The following is a 20169-nucleotide window of genomic DNA, read 5'->3' on the forward strand; positions in this document are numbered from 1 at the left end:
ATGTCACTACTTCAGCAATGCACTATAGTGTATATTATTCAAAAACCTTTCCAACTATTGTCTTAGGAACACCAGATTTACTATTAGCGTCTATTTTCACAGGTAGGTCTCCACTTTTTTATAACAATATAATGGCATAGTTAACAATCATCCTTAAAATGACATGTTATTACTAGGCTCCTGGCAACTTAAAAACTAAAGATAGCTATTCTAACCCATTCTTTTAAGCCTTCATTTTAAAACTCCCCTTTTTGATTAGAAAGCCTAGTCCTCCATCAAAAAAGAAGAATGATTAAAGGAAATAAAACATAAGGCAATGTACTTTCTGATTACATCTCAACAATTGATGCCTTGCTTTCGTGCCCATGTACTGAAATTACTATTCTTGTTTAAAGCTGAAGCGATCAAAACAAAAATGGGTAAACCCTTTTTGTATTGTCCCAGAAAAATAGATCATTTTGAAGGATGTTTTTGCTGTTTCAAGGATCTGTTTAACCTTCCATTACATAGAACTAGGCCATACCATCAAGCAACAATGATTTAATACCAAATCTGCAAAAGGTTGCTCTGAATATATTTTGTTTATGTTGTTGGAAATCTTGATCAATTACTCTTGCCTCCCTTTGAGTTTATTCTGCCACAAATGCTCATTTTGAAAACAGAATCAAATGATCCTAGGAAAACACACATTATTTATATATGAAGGCCAACTCTCTGCTTGGTTCGTTTATAGTCAACAATAACATCCCACTGAATGGGGATGTTATCCCACTATTGTATATGTTCTCTCCCTAAGTTTTACTTTTTATCTGATAAAAAGCTAATTGTTTTGTGTAATAAGGTAAGTACACTTTTAAACATGCTTAGCCTTTCCAATACCTTTCTCAGAACTTCTTTCGAAGCTTATAAATAAATCTGAAATAAAAATTCCTCTTGGATGCCATTGGGTGGTACTTTATGCTGATTTCAAAGAAAACACTTTCAGACTTACAAATAATGAGGGACACAATATATATTTCTCTCACCTCTTGATTGAGAGGATATACACACAAACTGGGGCATACGTGAGTATGATAAATTGGAATTTACTTCTCCTTCTAGTAAAACTATTTGGTTGACAAACTACTGGCCTTCCTTGGAGGCTAAGCTAGAGAAAATTCTTGATCTACTTCAGGCAGATGACAATGCCTAGTTAATACTCTGGATTTTCCTTTCTAATAATTTTTAACACTTTACTAGTAAGGAACACTAGGGGATATATTTGATAAAAATCATATCTTAGCCTGGTAATCGATAATTTATGTGTGACTCTTTTTTGTAATTTTAAAAGATCAAGTTTTCTTAAAAGGAATGAATATCAATTTTCTACAATTATTTAGAGGATGTACTTCGAGGAAATATTGAAAAACACAAGGTCTTAGTGTTTTTATCTTGGTGAATGTAGGAGATCTCTCTCCCTCTCATTTTCTTTACATCTATTTATCTATCTGGCATAATATTCAGAAATAATTCTCCACAGCCAATGATCAATTGTCAGGTAAATATAATTGCTGCAACTGAAATGACAAATGGTCTGAAAAACTCTCTAATGGAAACTACCCAATGTATAATGATTTCAGAACCAAAGAGAAACTAAAAAATAGAATGACAGCAGACATCCGATCTAATTATGGGTGTCTTTCTAACCAGTGAGTAGAAACTGGAGAAAGATAGATTCTCCTTTCTAATCTACTATCTGTCTCAGATCAAAAAATAACAGGGTGCCTAAGGAATTAGGCCTCTTCTCGAGAGCAGCAGAGCAGTGGAATTTGGAAAGACACTGCTCTTGCCTTAATCAGTCAGAAAAGATCATCTGACAGGCGGGGTAAAGAGCATTGCGTTCTAAATTGGTTTTCCCAAGACTGTGCCATCACAGTTACCATTTTTACTTCTAAAACTGCCTTTGTGGGTGGGGCATAGACTTAGGAAATGTCCCCAGAGTAGTGTTCCTGTGTGCAAGGCTTGGCTGCAAGGCAATGGCAGAAGTGGCTTCACATCTGTTTCCTGGCAAGTGTGACTAGTCCTTAGAAGAATAAAGCCTTGACAAATGAGATGTCCAAATGAACAAACATTTCTTTAAAAAACACTACACAAAGTAAGGCTTCTTCCTCAGAACAAAATTATCAGAAATGTAGAGACAGAAAGAGGGTATTGTAGAGTTGTGGGTAAGCACAAGAGATTTTTTATGGTGTGTTAAATATATTCTCAAGTTCTATTTTGGTGTTGGTAGACTAACTAAAAATTTACTAAAAATCATTGAAGTATACACTTAAAATAGGTGAATTTTATGGTGCATGAATTGTACTTCAATAAAGCAATTAAAAATGCGCAGAAGTAACTTGGCACCTTCTACCTAAAAACTAATTATGGGCAAATGGTGGTGGAGGAATTACATTTGTGGAAATCACATAGTCCCCAAAGCCAACTTTCTAAATGATTCCTTGCATTCTAAAGCCTGTGTAAAGTGGAGGATAAGCGCATACAAGACTGGGAGCACCCAGCTGGGGGCTGGTTCGATTGAGGTCATTTTGTACTTTGTGTTTAATGTCAATGACAGGCATTTGAAAGAGACAATCCATATACGCCAATAAAAGTGAGTGGAAAAGAAACGGCTGCTTAAAATGTCATACTCTTTCAAATCAAAACAAAAAAACGTAATAATTTAATAAGTGGCATCTGCCCTTTCATTTTTGTACGTTTAAAACTGTGGCTCTCCTTTTGACAACAGAGAAAAAAGCTGACATTTTATATCTGTGCCTGACTCTTTGCTGTTAAAAGAGAATCAAATCGAAATAGAATTTAGGGTCTTTCTGGAAAGGGAAAGGAGATGCAGAGGGAACACAGCAACAAGGACTCATTCATCTATAGAGTTCCACACTGCGATCAGTGGGTGGTCTTATTCCACGGTGGAAGCAAATCTGGTTAGCTTTGCCAATCAAAATTTCCTGGCCTTTTTGGTTTATTGGCATGGCTGTGTCAATTAGGATGCGAATGAAGTAAAATCATGGGCATGGTTGTTAGATCTATCTCTTAAGTCTTACAGTTTAACTCAGCCTTGGCCAGCTGTTCCATAAACTTAGCATGGATACAAGGATCAGTGAATGAAAGAGTGTAGCTGTCTCAATACCTCTTTGGGTTCACTTTCTCGAAAAGCAATGTAAAGTATAATGTTACATAGTTTGCTCAGGATCTGCCTGTAGATGAAAAAGAATTTGATTCCACAGTGAAAGTTGCCAGTGGATGTTCATAAGAAGTCTGGATGGAAATATCAATGGCTGATTTTCCAACAGGATATAAAAGGAGGTGGAGAAATTTAGATGAAAATGTTATAGCCTGGGTAGAAAAATCATTTTTTCGGGAGATGCACAGGTTTAGGGGGCACATGGGACTCCTTATTTATTGATGTTTAAATTACAAATTAGGAGGAAATGACAGCAAGATAAGTGGTCCTAGGAAGGAAAAGATTGGACAACAGTATTTTGATGCATACACACTAATGCTAACTCAAAATTGAATTATAGCACTTGAAATATACTAATTTGGTCATCTCTAAATGATGTTCTTACAGGTGATTTTATTCTTGTATTTTTACAAATTATGTGCAACAAACAGGCCTAAAATAGCATTAAAGAGACTGTATTAATAGAAGTTTAAAAAACTGCTTACCACTTTGAGGATTCAGAATGTGATGCTTATTCAAGGACCAGCCTCCTAGGTTAGAAGCATCCATCTCAAAACCTTGCAAAATGACTGTCCTTTGCTCCCAAAGAATAAAGTCAGGGCATGCTTCATATTCATATCCCACAGACACTGCAAGCAAGGAGTTAATAGCACATTAGAAAACTGTAAAATATTTGCTTTGTGTTCACACTGCTTTATAAGTTTGTGGAATTTGCATTTATTACTTATGTCTGATTTGGGTGGAGATTTGATGGCAAATGCTTTCAGCTACCACAGTACAGCATCCCACCCAGTATAGTATAAAGTTACCCAAAAGTGATCAGCCAGTGGCACATGTTGGATAAATACATGAAGTAAATGAATGAATGCTGTCATTTGGTAGGTACCATATGTTTGTGGATGTTAAGCTTTATTCCAGGCTTCTGAATTGGAGACTGCTACAAAACTGAAGAGAGAAGCTCTCTGCAGTATTAAACTGTGATAGTATAATTTTCTCCACCTTTGTAGGAAAAGTACAGGAAAGACTGGTTTCTTACCTTTCTAGAATGCAAAATGCACTCAGAAAGCTGCCTTTGTATTATTGAGTCACTTAGATGACAACTGACTACATGTGAAACTAATCAAAATTGATTCACCAATTTGTATTTTTTCTGTGCTAGCTGATCTTTCGTTTGCTGAGAAGACTGAGTTTACTTGGAGTACAGCAAGTGTAAATTCCACTCTGTGCACATTATGTTTTGGAATCTGCACATAGCTAACCAATGAGACATCACCCAACATTTGGCTTCAGCTCCTATGAAGCACAGATGTTGTGCATTAAACTTGGAACCCTGGTACGCCGTTAAAATAGTAAGTGCAGAATGTGGTGTCTTGGGGGTCTCTGCTCTATTGAAATATATATAGCCCATGCATACCAAATCTTAGCCATTTTCCCAGTTGGTAAACTTGTTTACCTGTTGGAACCCCAGATTTCTGCTTCCTAAATTTAAAATGCTTTCCCTATCTTTATAATGTTTTAAGCCTGAGGGTATTGACTCAATATACTGCATATCCCAAAGCTGATTCTCCCATTCAGTAGCTTCGGATGATCCCAGTTGGCCTGTCATGTGCCATTAGTTTTGCATACTTGCCTATACCTGATTCTTTAGATGTCCCTGGAGCTCAATTCTTCCTTTGTCATTTGATTATGAAAACTGGTAATGAAAACAGGTGCTTAAACTGCCAAAACAATAGGTCTAAGAATTATGAATTAAAGCAAACTACTTTTGGTTTTTGGCATTAGGTGAAGGGGAAGAACGGTCATTTTAGTCAAACTGATTTGTATTTGCATGTCCATGGCTGTGTGAGAGCACAGACACAGATAATCCAAAAAGTTCTTATGATTATAAAGACACAACTCTCTAACTTTGTGAATCATGTGTAGGAAATTTTAAATTACAGTCTGGACTGCTTCTGCCTTCCACTCCGCCAAAGCTTATAGAAGGGATCAGTTTGGTCTATGCTCCATACCTGCTTTGATGCCCTACTGCCACCACCTTACAGGATTTTCTCTATTTTCATTTCATGGGGTCCTGAAAATCATAAAGCCAGTCCTGAATGGGATGCACCTCTGTCAACCGTCAGTTGGTGAAGACATAGGGAATAGAAACTCATTGTAATACTAGCTTCCATCAAGCATTATCAATGAGGATCAAAGGGAAGGAGAGAAGATATCATCAAATAGAATTAATTTTTAAACAGAATTTATTTTGAGATCATCTTATCAATGATGTTGTGAAGGTGGGTAGAAATAGGATCTCAGAGGTGAAAGGAAGCTCAGGTAATCTAGTTTGGGTTACGCTCATGGCACAGATCAGAGGTGTGTGCAGTCTCCCTAATGGCTCACCGTAGTCTCTACTTGCTAAAACACCTTGAAAGAGTTGGTTTTAGATCAAGTGACAGAATATAATATGTCTCTTAGGTATGTCATTAACTAGCTGTGTGGGCTCAAAAGAGTTACTCTTCATCTGTGAGTTGTGTTCTTTCTTGGCATCAAGATGATGACAGGGCGACCAGAAATGCTGATTCTTAGACCCTTTTGTTGACACTTTAGTATGAATCTGGAGAAAGTTATGGCAATTTTTTAGAAAAGTAAAAATGCACACAGTATTTTGTGTATAATTCCAGGTGATTCATTGATCTCATGAAATTCAAATAAAATTCTCAGATTAAAGCCCCTGTACTAGATAATTCTTTTCATCCCCTTTTAGCCCTAAAACTCTGTGATTGTAAATTTTATTCCTTTTAAATTACACTTTATAAATTGTAGTTGAGGATCAAATCCAAAAAACAAGTAGAACACCATATCTCATGTTGGAAAAATCAGATAGGGAGCACATTAAGGGCAATGTTGGTGTGTAGAATAACACAGTTTCTGCTTCTCTTGCCAACATTTAAAAGTCTTGATTAATAAATAATCACAACAACAATAATTACAAGTTCTCTTAAAGCCATCATCTCCTTCTCCACAGTATGTCTGGCAATTACTGGATCTGCCTTCTGTACTCTGTAAGCCTGTTGAGCTCCCCTAGAAACTCTTCCCTGGAAGGTGATTGCGCGGGTTTGCAAATAAGCAGTGTGCCCTAGTGACCTCTGATGGTGATTTGGAGCCTGTTTTTTTTTTCCTTTCAGTAACATTTTAAGATCATACTAACTCTGCAGCAGGAAATGCTTACATAAAGCATCAATTAAAGAGTTCTCAATGCAATGGTAAAGAGACATGCACACTCTTTTTATCTTCTTCTATTTGTTCTCTGAATTGCTCTCCAGTCCACAACAAAAAGTGCATTGGCTGCAAACCCCACAATTATATTACTTTTTTTCTCCCCAGTCACAGCAAATAGCAACAAGGCAACCACTTAATAAGCTCCTTCTAATTTTTATTAGATTTAATTTCTCTTGAGAAAGCTCTATGAGCTAATAAAGTTATAATTTATACTTATAATTTATACTGTCCAGAATTCCAACTGACTTTAATGAGAATGGCTATGTGTTGGGCTATTTTTGTATGTGACTCCTTGCTCATAGTAACAAGGTATGGTGTCTTTCTGACCCTGGTCTACCTTAACATGAACCTAGAACTTGCAGTTGGTTTATAAAAAGAAGTTTTACTCTGCAGTGTTGAGCTGCTCTCCAAATGCATGTGAACTGGGAAATACAGTAGCAAGCAATCTTAGAGTCATGGTTCTCCTGGAAACAAACTGCAATGCATTAAACACCCACAGTTTTTCTTGTAATTAAATATGGGAGGGAAAAAGTTATACCATGGTTGGTGCTTAAAATGCTGAGCCTTGACACCACACTTTGCCCGATGCTCTGACAGCTGAGCTTCAACTAAATAAGCAGAATGGACTGCTACCAGTTTTCAGCAATCCTATTGCCTATTACCTCTGATCAGCAACATGGCGATATGTAAGGTGCTGGACTGGGGAACTAAAAGAATAGTTTAATAGGAAGGAAAAATAATTCATCAACATTTCAGTGGAGTCAGAGTGAAGACCTATGACTAGGTGACAAAGTGTCTGCAAATGGAACACGGGTATCTCGACAATGATTCTTGGCTAAAAAAAAATCCCATTAGTAATTCTGTGTGGAAGGGAGGGAGAGAATGCAGGAATAAAGAATCCTGCATAAAGGGTGTCATAAAGGAGGTGTTCACATGGCTCAGAACATACGTTTTTGCTATTAGTGCTCTCTCTTACTGCCTTTCCACTGTATGCAAATGAGCACAGAACCCTGTGCCAGCCCCTGGGAAGTGGAGCCCAGGATCCCTTTGCTCCTTTTCCTGCACACTGCATTTCCTTTAAGTTAAAAATATTACATTGGTTTATAAAAAAGATGGAGTGAAAGACTGTAGCTTGCTCCCCAAAACCACTTGACATAGCAAAAATAACTGAATGCTCACTCTTACTTCTTCAAGCAGTAGCATTTGAATGGCACAGGGACTGCAAGAAGACCGAGGGCCATGGTGTCCCTGACATCCAGTTTAATGACGGTTCCATTCATGAATAAAAGCTCAAGTAAGAGATTGACAAGTAGCCAAGGTACAGATGCCATGCAATGAAGCCGATGTGTGAAATATGAAAAGATGAAGCAGATGATTTTCCACAGCTTCAGGCTAAGCTTCAGAATTCATAAGGGTTGCATTTATGAAGGCAATATATAATTAAAAGTAGTCTGAGAAAGTAGTCTGTGTGAGAAATTCACATGTTACTCCCCTGAACTCAAGGTGTATCTAAAAATAATTTTAAGACATGTGAAAAGTCACTAAGAAGATGAAAACCTTATTTCCAAAAGGAATCATTAAAATATAAAATAAACCATGATTTTAAAATACTGGATTAATCAAAAGACAAAATGACAACAGGAGACAAAAGACCTGAAGAACCAAATGCAGGCTGCGTCAATAGTGTTAGACTAAAACTATGTGTAAGCTATTTCATAGATAGCAAAATATATTATGGTAGCAATTTGGTGTTGACTACTGGTTTGTGCTGAAGTCCTTTATTGCATTCATTGTTTCGTTTTTATTGTTTCTATTCTGTTCTGTTCTGTTTGACTTTTACTATGTTTGAAGTATCTGCAGCTATTTTGAAGACAACAAAAAGCATTATGGTAACTATTGCTGATTTTTTAATGTTTTGAAGCCATGTATCACTTACATTGATTTGTTTTGATTGGATTTATTCTGTTTTGCTATCCTTGGTTTTCACCTCTTTAAAATAAAATAAATAAAAAATATTTTCTATTAAAAATGTGCCTACTTGCAGGTTTCTTCTGTCTTTTCCTATTACGAAGTGATTTATCATAGGACAGGATGACTCTCAAGGTTCCTCAATTTGACATATTGTTCAATGGTTAAAAATACTTTGTTAATATGTCATTCCCAGTTTACAAAGAGTGTGAGCATCAGAAGTTAAATTTTCATCAAGTGCTTTTCAGCACTTATGGAGATATATGGTTTTCTCCTTTAATTTATTGAAATAGTGAGTTACAGTAATAGATATCAAAATATTGAGCATCTTTGTGGTCTTATACTCTTACCTGATTTTGATCTATTAGCCTTTAAGTGAATCACTGAATTTTATCTTATAATAATACTTTATTTAGGATCTTTACCCTAGACATTTACAAAAGTAAGAGTTAAATGAGATATCCTTAAGAGTGATGTAGTTGGAAAAAAGAGACAGTACTTACTGGTGGGAAAAAAATAAAAAGCATTCAGGAGTGACAGCAGCTGTGCAACATTTTTGCCAAGAGGTCCTATACGCTGAGATTTTATGGTATGAGACTATGAATTTTCTGGCTGCTCAAGCCTATCCACATAAAAGCCAATCTGGATGGCTTATGTGCCATGGAAGGTAAAGAATGATATACTATGTTCAGGTACGTATTTGTGGGTGCGTTTGTGTTCTCGTTTACTTCTCTTCCTGGGTAGACCTACCATCACATCATAAGCAAGGCTAAGGAGTCACATTGACCTTTCTTTATTCATTTGTTTGTCCAATCACTCAATATATACACAATATTAAGTGAATACTCCTGGTGACAAGTACAGTGTAGGACTCTGAGAATATGCAGATGAAAAACACAGAATGACAGTTTTCTCCTGGGTGTAACTTACATCTTAGTGAACGAAACAAATAAAAAAATTGTGATAAATATCATAGTGGGTTAACATTAGGTCATTATAATAAAGCCTAAAAAAGAAGTTATGTTAGAAGGAGATGCAAGGGTAAGCCTCTTTATGGAGCAGGGGATTACCTCATGAAGTACAGTACTAACCCCTCAACTGCAGGGGAAACAACACAAGACACTCCCCGCCATACACACACTGCATTCCCAATGCTGGATAGCACTGAATTCAACCAGTACTATTTTTATTTCCCTATGTGGCTTGAAGCAGAATTAATCTATTAACCAGTAGCAGAATTAATCTATTGTTTAGGATTTGTGCCCTGGTGTCTCTTTTGTGTCACTACTCTTGTGCTTTGTGTTTACTAAATAAAATAAGGGTTAATTGAACACAAGCACTGTGGTATCATGACGGTGATCTGATAACTGAGACAGACAGCTACTAAGTGGCTAATGGACCATTGGTCGTATACACAGTATGGATACACTGTACAAAGGAATGATTCATGCCTTAGGAGGATGGAAAGTAAGAGTGGGAATTTCATCACAGTACTCAGGATGGTGCACAATTTAAACCTTATAAAGTGTTTATTTCTGGAATTGTCCACTTAATTTTTTTCATGATTCAGTTGATTGTGGGTAACTGAAACCCAGGAAAGTGAAATCACAGATAAGAGCAAACTATTGTACAAAAGGACCTTGACTTATAATGTTACAATGGGCTTGTATCTGTAAGTTGATAGTATTGTAAGTCAAAAATGCATTTAATATACTTAACCTATTGAATATCACAGCTTAGCAACACAAAGTGGCAGCTATTTATCCTTGTAATTGCACAGTTGACTGGCAGCTACGGCTCATGGCTGCTGCCCAGCATCAATAGAGAATATCTTACTGCATATCAATAAACTGGAAAAAGATCAAAATTCAGAATTCAAAGTATGGTTCCTATAGAATGTGCACTGTTTTCATACTGTTGCATCATCACAAAAATAAAAAATTCTAAGTGAAACTCTTATGTGTTGTAGACTTACACTGAAGGAAGAATATTCCATGCCAAGAAAGCAGTATGTGTGCAAGGCCTCAAGGTTTGGTACATTTGGGAGATCTAAAGAAAGGTCGGTGGGTAGACAGTCAGTTTCTTTCTGGGGCATCAAGAATAAGTGAAGCAAAACAATGTTCTCTGATTTCACCCAGTAAAGAAAAAAAAAAAAAAGATTGGTATCCTCTAGCAGTATTTAGCAATCTTTCTTTGTGCAGTAATAGACACCTTGAAAATCGGCTGGCTATCTTCTGAAATCATTTGATTGGTTAAAAAGGAATGGGAAGTGTAATGGAAAGACAGGAGGATGGAAAGTAAGACAGTGGGAATTTCATCACAGTACTCAGAATGGTGCACAATTTAAACCTCACAAAATGTTTATTTCTGGAACTGTCCCTATGCTTAATGACTCTGCATTTTGAATTCATGTAATTACTAACAGCATTTGCTTTTACTCTCACAAGTATCTTATTTGGATGACAAATTATATAGTCTTACAATCACAAAGGTTGTCTCCATAATAACCTAATAGGATTGTAGAGGGGACTGGGAGGTAAGAACTGTCACAAGTGCTGACTTCAAGAAGTCACATGGTTTTGAAAAGTCTCTGTTTTTTTTTTTTTTCACGTGGCTTTATCATTTTACAAATGGCTGTTAGGCAAACTACTTTGAAGGCAATAAGATTTACTATGATGCCCATTATGGTTTGACTATTATCTTCTTTAGAAGTCCTGTAATGTCTCCAATGTTTAGGTTTTATTGGTTTTGTTCTGTACTGTTTTGTTCAATTTTATTATACCTGATTATATAGGCAATTCTTTTTAAGGCAGCAAGAGGCATTATGGTAACCAATGTTGATTACCTTGTATGCTGTTTTTACATCATGTACTATGTCCATCCTTTGTTTTGACTGACTGCTTTGTTTTGTCACATTTGGTTTTATTCTGTTCCAAAAAAGTAATAAGAACTGTAGGAATAATAAAACCCAAAATGTGTAAATGTTATTGTAAAAAAGCGAGGAAAAGAAAGTGCTCTAAAGGACACAACTGCAAGTGTGTTTAGGTGTGTAAGATAGATGATCATATTACTAAGTTTTTGTTGGATCATTGAGCACAACTGTTTGCAGTCTCACTGTTTGAATGTCCACTTTGTATGCTTAATTTTGTAACTTGATCAACTATTTCTAAGATGACAATATGTAATCTATTACTAGTGATTTCTTATTGCTTATTTTTTGAAATTCTGTATTACTTGTACCCTTTTACTGTTTTGTTTTGTTTTATTCTTTAAATAAAAAAATTTATGCTTGAATGTCATGATAAGAAACCATTTGTTAGTTTTGACCCGACATTTGACCCAGGAAATACACACACACACACACACACACACACACACACACACACACATGCATGCTCACACAACTGAGACAGACCTCCAAGAAAATATTTTCTTGATAGTGTTACATTTTGACATTTTCTATTACACTCTGTTCACTTTTGTTGCACTACATTCTATTACATCTTATTTTATTATTTGAAAAATGCTTGTTGGCACATCAGATAGATTTCACAACATACTAATTACTGAGACCAGGACCAGCAGCTTGAAATGAGTATGTACTACTTGTTTGACAGAGTCCATTTGGAAACCTTTGTAGACCCAGTCTCTCTTATTTTTGGAGGTACTCTCATATTTTATCAGATATATGAAAATACATATGTTATGTCCTTCATTATATGTATTTCATATGCTAAGTATGAAAACCGAGTTACAGTTGACAAACTGGCATAATGTTCAATTTTTCAGGCACTAGATTCAATGACTTGAATTTTCTAATTATATTTTTGTGTTAATAAACTTTTTTATACTGTAAATATAGGTCCTTGAAAAACTTGTATCCTTGGCACTGTGTCTATAAAGCTGAATGGATAAAACAACCCCCTTCTCAGTTAAGAACTATCAATTCATGAATGGAGAGAAATGATGAAAGATTATTGTTGGCTTCTCTGGCAGAAAGCCACTGGAGCAGTGACCTGGGTACTTGGTAGGGTGGGCTGTCACCTCAGTGAAGATAAGAGATGGAGTGGTAGAGGCAGGCAAAACTGAGAGACATGAGTTGCAATCCCTGCTCTGTACAGGACATTAAGAGAGTCACTTCTCTTTAACTTCAGTTTTTCTCTATGCAAACTGAAGATCATATTAATCCTTCTGTGGCTGCCAAACAGGAATGGCACACAGATTAAAATAAGATAATGTATGTGAAAGTAATTTGTAAATAATAAACTATCCAGTTACTATTAAAATATTCAGTGGATGCTATTTTTGTGGCTGCCCAGGTTACTTAGGTTTTACTAAAGAGAAATTTATGACTACTAAAGCATCATTCTCAGGAATGTTTTGTGTGCACAAAACAACTGTAGCTTAGGACCTATTACAATTAATGTTCTCCTGTTTCTAACACAATTTAGACAGACTCTTACATGTCGTGAACCTTTAGGAAGTCTACTTCTCCCAGAAACACCACTCTTTCTTGCCAAACTACTGTACTAAATAATTATGCAATTGTTGTTGTCAATAACCTTGAAGAAAAATAAAATTGTGTATAACAGTGCTACTAAAGGCTGATTTCCTGAACTTCTAGGACTCTAAACTACGGCAATTTAATTTAATTAAAATGAAGACCAGGCAGAATGCATTATTACACTTTGCTAATGTATGCAGACACAGGGAATTATTTTGATAAAATTCACATAATGGATGCAGATCAGAGGCCCTGAACAAGCCAGTTTGTCAAATTAAATAAGCAGTTTCTAGAATTTTAAAAGCACTATGAACTTAACAGTAATGATTTTTTTACATTGTTTTGTAAGCAATAGAGTTGGGAAAGAAACTAAATAAAATACAATGATTTCCTGACAGTGTTCCTTATTTGGAGGCAGAGAATAAAGTACTAAGGCCAAATTATTTCAAATGCTCACATGGAGTTTTTTTTTTTTTAGCAGGGGAATCGTCTATGTATCAGACAACAAAATCTTTAAGCTAGATTAACTAGTGATTGTAAGTTTTGTACTGGAACCCTAGGGTGATTTTACTCTTGTTCCATTTGATCAATACTGTGGTTAGATTAATCAATCTTATCAGTTGCTGTTGATACTTCTCCAAGGAAGGAGTTCAGACAACTTCTGTTGGTAATTTATTCACTTGGATATTAACAGTTGCAAAGTCTGTTTCATTACAAAAAGTGATGGGATATTCTAGGACCTCAATCAAGTACTCTTTTCTCATTTTGGCTGTCTTTCAATGCTCCATTCTTCTTGTACGAAATTCTAGCTTTTAGAGATCACACTAATTCCCCACAGCTAAACTATATGGGAAACATGATTCCCACATTTCAAACTTCGTAGACATTTTAATTTCGCTATTCACCGTTACTTCCAATATAGTTTATTTAAATCTGAAACCCTTTTGTCCACCATCCAAAAATAGGTGAGTAACAGATTCTTAGGTAACTGGTGTAAAAAGGAGGAATAGTGAGACCTTCCTGGCCATAGGTTTTTTGTTTTTGTTTTTGTTTTTACTGTGGATCCAACTCACAACTGCATGCTTGCAAGGCAGGCGTTTATGCCACTGAACTAAATCCCCAGCCCTTCTAGCCATAGTTTTAATCAAGTTCCTTACTGCTACTGGGACTGCATGAATGTTGGTTAAGGCTTGTATTCATTTCCCATTGCTGCTGTAACAAAGTACCACAGACTAACAGCTTCAAACAAGACAAATTTATCATTTTACAGCTAAGGAGGTTAGAAGTCTTAAATGAGTCCCTGTGAATGAATATCCATGTGTTAGCAGTGCTGAGCTCCTTCCAGAGACTCCAAGGGGAAATTCATTAGTGTGCCTTTCCTAGTTTCTAGTGGCCACTCAGATTTCTTGTTTTGTGGTTCCCATGCCTCAGGTTCAAGCCAGTGGCTTTATGTCCCTCCGTGTCCTTCACCCATAGTGGTATCTTCCTATCACCTTTGTCTTATTCTTCCACGTTTAAGGACCCATGTAATGACACTGGGCCTACCCATGTAAATTAGGATGGTCTCCAATCGCCAATCCCAATATGATAGCAGCTTCAATTTCATCAAAAGCCATAACTACCTTTTGGCACGCAACATAACAGGTTCATAGATTTTAAAGATGGACAAACTAAATACCCTGTAATACTGTCATTCTCTTGGTTTTACATTGTCTTGATATGTTTGATGCTACAGTATACGAAGTTATACTCAAAGATTTCAAGGAAAGAGACACTATGGTAACTACTTTTATGTCGGGATATCTTGTGGTGAACCACTATTTTGCTTAAATGGTTATGTTTTGACCTGTGCTGTTTTGTTGTTATGCCCTCTTTTATCTCAATCTCCTTTTTTTATTATTTACTTTTTATTTTTATTTTTTTAATTAAGTGAAAAATAAATTAAAAATAGCAGGATATATTATAGTAACTCACTTTGATTTCCTATTAACTTGATTTGAAACCCTGTATTGCTTTCACCATCTTGTTTTGACTGATTTTCCTCTATTTTGTTTTGCTTGATAGTACCAAGTTCGAAAGTATAGGCAACAACTATGAAGACAATAAGATTCATTATGACGCCCATTCTGATTGACTATTATCTTCTTTTGAAGTCCTGTAATGTCTCCAATGTTTTGGTTTTGTTCTTTACTGTTCAATTTTATTATAATTGATGATTTGGCAATTCTTTTTAACATAGCAAGAGGCAGTATGGTAACCATTGTTGATCACCTTGTATTTTGTTTTTACAGTATATATTATGTCAATCCTTTTGATTTGACTGACTCTGTTTTGTTATGTCAAAAAAGTAATAAGAACTGTGGGAGTAATAAAATCCAAAATGTGTAGTTGTCATTGTACAAAAGAGAGGAAAAGAAAGTGCTCTAAGGGATATAACTGCATGTATATTTAAGTGTATAAGATAGATAACCATATTACTGAGTTTTGTTGGATCACTGAACAGAACTGTTTGCAGTCTCACTGTTTGAATGTCCACCTTATATGCTTTAATTTTGTAACTTGAACAATATTTCTAAGATGACAATATGTTATCTATTAACTAGTGATTTCCTACTGTTTATTTTTCTGAAATTCTGTATAACTTGTACCCTTTTCTGTTTTTCTTTTTATCCTTAAATAAAATTTAAAAAAAAATAAAGATGGACAAACTGGGAGCAGGAGGATGGTTGTTACTTTGCCTCTGAAATAGCTATACTAGCATTGCTGAATCAAAAGTCATTTGAGAAATGCCATAACACTGTTTTGAGCACAAAATTTAGTCTTTTTTTCCATCCACATTAGTTAAATAATTATAAAATATTGCCAAAAGTGCAAATACATATTTTTTCAGTCAACCATAGATCTTAAACATATATTAAGGTCAGATATTTGATCCCTTTGTTTCCACTCATTTGTCACTTGAACTTTTAACTGTTTATTGTTTTTTTTTAAGGGTTCAAACTCATCTTTAAAGACTTTATTCTAATTCCAACTTTATTCTAACCTCAGTTCAAATGTTTTACCATTGTCAGAAAGCTCTCTTAGTTTCCATCAGTCAGTAAAAATTCTTTCAATGATTAATCCCTTAAACTATGATTGTTATCAGAAATATTTCCTACAAGGCAACCAATCCATATTCTGGTATAGGTATTGCTTGTGCGCTACTATGCCTGTTTTCCTTGAAAATCTTTCCAGTCTTCTTGTATCTCACAAAATGTGCTCCTCAAATGCACAAAGAAAACTTGTTTACACTCTGGATATTTATGAGCATGCCATTGTCTTCTGTTTTTATTAGTATTACTAGCTTTCATAAGGAATCAACAACATATAGTTTTGCATTTTAATTAAGGTCATTTTATAATCAGCATGCTTGGAAAATTTTGACAAGAAACAGAGTTTTAAAAATAGGGTATGACAGCTTTGTTTTGACTTTATTCTCTCCCCCCCAAAAAAGTAATAAGAACTAAGGAGTAATAAAATCCAAAATGTGTAAATTTTGTTGTAAACAAGAGAGGGAGGAAAAAAAAAAAGGAGCTCTAACGGATATAACAGCAAGTGTGTTTGGGGGTGTTAAATAGCTGACTATATTAATGTTTTTGGATCATTGAACACAGCTGTTTGCAGTCTCTCTGTTTGAATGTCTACTTTGTATTCTTTGATACTGTGATTTGAGCAACTATTTCCAAGATGATAATATGCAATCTATTAACAGGTGATTTCTTACTGTTATGTTTTTTTTTGTAGTTCTGTATTATGTGTAACCTTACACTGCTTTGTTTTGTTTTGTGTTTTTCTCTTTTTCCTCTTAAATAAAAATAAAAAAAAATAAAAATAAGGTATGTACTAATCTCCTTAGGCAAGCATTCACCTCCATTCTTCTGGCACCCATAACAGAAAATGTTTATTTATGTTTTTGGTTTAAATGCTTACTCAATTATCCATAGAAAACAAGCCTTTGAGTGTTTAGCTAGAACAGTGGAGACAATTGTAGAATCTTAAGCACTGGAGATATGTTTTATATATAAAGTAATATTGACAAAATGGTGCAGTCATTGTGGAAAACAGTTTGGTTGTTATTGAGTAACTGAAACACAGAATTACCATATAATTCAGAAATGAACTCTCTGGGTTTGTACCTCCCAAATTGAAAACACGATAAAAAAATTGCTTGTATACAAATGTATACAGCAGCACTATTCAAAACAGCTGAAAGGCAAAAACAGTCCCAGTGTCCATGAATTGATAAATGGACAAAATGTAGAATATTTACATAACAGAGTATTATTTAGTCATAAAACAATGTTATTCAGTGGAGTGAAATACATATATACATTGTCACATGGATGAACTTTGGAAATGTTATGCCAAGAAAGAAGCCAGAAACAAAAGACAACATATTGTATGTTTCTCTTTGTTAGAAATGTCCCAAATAGGGAAGTCTCTTAAAAAAAAACAAAAAAAGAAAAGAGATTAGTGGATTTCCAGGACAGGGGAGCGAGGGTTGAAGAATGACTTATAATATACATCAGTCAGTTTGTGGAGTGATAGTAAAAATATTCTGGAGTTAGATATTGATGGTAGTTATGCACTTTTGTGTATTGTGCTGAATTGTATGTTTTAAAAGGGAGAACTTGTAGCTCATTAATTATATCTTCATAAAACTAATTCAAAAATTAGTTTCAGTAATATTTATGTAAATCTCAGTAGGAAATGACTAATAGATATCATACTAGTCAGTTTTTATAAGGAAATTGGCTAAATTTACAAGTCCTACAATTTAAGAGAAAAGAAAGAAACCACCAGAACAAATTCCCCAAACCAGCAGGATACGTAGAGGGTCATAAAGTATTGGAAGGCCAAGAACTGTAGAGAAAATATAGCAGGAATTTTATATTATTCTTCCTTGTAAAGAAAAGCCATAGGATCATATCCTGGGAAGAATATGAGGCTTTGAGTAATTAGATATCACATTAGTAAGTGATTAGCAGAGAGTTGGAAAAAAGGTGTGGGCACAGTTAAAGGAATCTGCAAGGGATGCACAGCACTAGCACTCTGACAAGTGGGCTTTCATGGGAAGGAGAGGGAAAGATGATACAGAAGACCAGAGTGTTCTTGGAAAGACACAGGAGGAAATGCTAGCCATTGCTACTGTGCATTAAACATGGAAAGATATGAACATGCTATTTTTGTTCTCTTTCTACCTTGTAGTCTTCAGGTGGTACCACTGATTGACTACATCAAATAGGAAACCAGAAACCAAAGGCATCCAGGCAATGCAATGCATAGCTGCAAGCTGCTCAGAGCACAGAGAGGGGCAGAAAATGTGTGTGTGTGTGTTTAAAAATTGGAACTATGTAGCACAGAGTGATTGCCTATTATATTCATGTCCCTCTTAAAGAAAGCAAGTTAACAACATTGCATAGCTTCATGGATTATACCACATGACCCCAGTACCTTGACCAAAGCAATACCAAAGCAATTTATTAAGTACTTTTAAGGTGCCAGGCACTTTACTGTTATATATTGGTTCTATAAATAACATTATCTTGACATTACTCATTTTACAGAGGGAGAAACTGTGGCACTAGAAGATTAGGTAATTTACCCAGTGTTACATATCTGGTAAGAAAATAAGGGATGATTTTTTTAAAACATAGACTGGGGTGGAGTCTGGCTGCAGTGTTGATCTTATAACCACTACACTCACTTCAACAGGGGCTGATCAGGGTTCTGTTTCCTGAGAACCAGCCTTGGTTTAGTTACCATAATGACAGACTTCTACACTGTATGCTAACCGGTTAATACATTGTAATGGTTTTTCTAAGAGGAATCTGAAAGCGAGACATAATTAGATGATTTAAGCAGGAAAAAGAGAAAAGAGGAAAGTTGTTGGCATGGCAGAAGGATAGCCGAGTCATGTGTATAAGGACTTATCAGTCGTAAGGAACTACCACAGAAAACTGGAGACTGTGGCTCCAGAAGGGACAATCAGTGCTGTCTGTGAGTTGACAGCTGACACTGACTTTCTAGGATTGTAATGTATTCTGCACAAGGCTCATTAGTTCTAGAGGCCTGTTTGTAAAGCTGTTGTTGCTACTTCTCTCTTACTTTTCCATGTGTGTATATGGCAACTTCCCATTTTTTGAGGAAATCTCAACCTGTTCTTTGCATTCCACTGAAATCCAACAGAAGGTATTTATTTAAGTATATGAGGATCCCTGAGGGAGAAAACAGTTTTTCTCTCTCTCCCCTCTTCTACCTTCTCCTCTGTCTCTTTCTCCCTCTTTTTCTCTACTTTCATATTTTCCTCTGGAAGGAGAAGAAATTACCATACTATAGTCAAAAAAATAAGGGCAGTTATATATGGGGTTGTATTATGATAGACATTTCTAAGGGAGGATGCAAACACAGCTTCTCTAGAAAGCTTTACAATAGGTTTCTCTTCTGCTCAATGATGGTTCCATAAGGTACTGCCTGGAGTCACAAAGATCCGTTGCTGCCAACTGCAAGTCCACAGATCTGTGTAAGTGCCAAATCCTTTGGGAAATGTTCACTGTCTTCTATACAATGAAAGAAATAAGACTTGGTTTACTCTTTTTCTAAGTCAGTGATAAATTATTGACCAGTATTTCTTAAAACAGATTATTTTGCTTTTTCTGGTGTCAAGGTTTCCTTGCTTTATGGAATTATGGTAGTAATAGTATATGGTAGATCATAGTTAGCTTTTTAAAATTTAAAAGTGTTCTTACTTGGCAAAATATAAAACTGACAAATCTGTCTTAGTCACATTTTTAGAAGTGTTATTTGTCTGGAAGAATTAAATGTCCAAAATCTGTAGGCCTAATGAGCCTCTTAAAGTCCCTGATATCTATAAAATTCTAGGTCTTAAAGGTTTCAGATTACATAAAATCAAAAGGATTACATAAAATCAAAAGTAGTAAGGATGATTTTTTTATTTAACCTACTGAAGTAACAAGTTAATGGAGTCTAACCATTTTAGACATAAAAGATAATAAGTAGAGATGCCTATAAGTTAGAATTTTGTACTTTCTAAGTGGAAATGACAGTCTAAATGTCAAATCCAAAAACATGGCCTAAAGAACACCACATCAAAGGTCACAGTTAGAAGGCAACATTCAGCTCTGGAGACAGTTACAAGTCAGATTTTGTGATT

General features: G+C 35.4%; 1 protein-coding gene across 8 annotated transcripts in view; it reads right to left on the reverse strand.

The window, feature by feature from the left end:
* Positions 1-20169, reverse strand: part of Tenm1 (teneurin transmembrane protein 1) — a 757085-nt gene that overhangs the window by 115644 nt on the left and 621272 nt on the right. For all 8 annotated transcript variants that reach the window (XM_063246384.1, XM_063246382.1, XM_013147982.3 and 5 more), the window contains one exon: positions 3706-3849. In XM_063246384.1, coding sequence (XP_063102454.1) covers positions 3706-3849 — 144 coding nt within the window. The remainder of the gene's footprint in view (positions 1-3705; positions 3850-20169) is intronic.

Source organism: Cavia porcellus, unplaced genomic scaffold (assembly GCF_034190915.1).
Source record: "Cavia porcellus strain 051 isolate PalLab524CR breed Dunkin Hartley unplaced genomic scaffold, mCavPor4.1 scaffold_3, whole genome shotgun sequence".
NCBI lineage: Eukaryota > Metazoa > Chordata > Mammalia > Rodentia > Caviidae > Cavia > Cavia porcellus.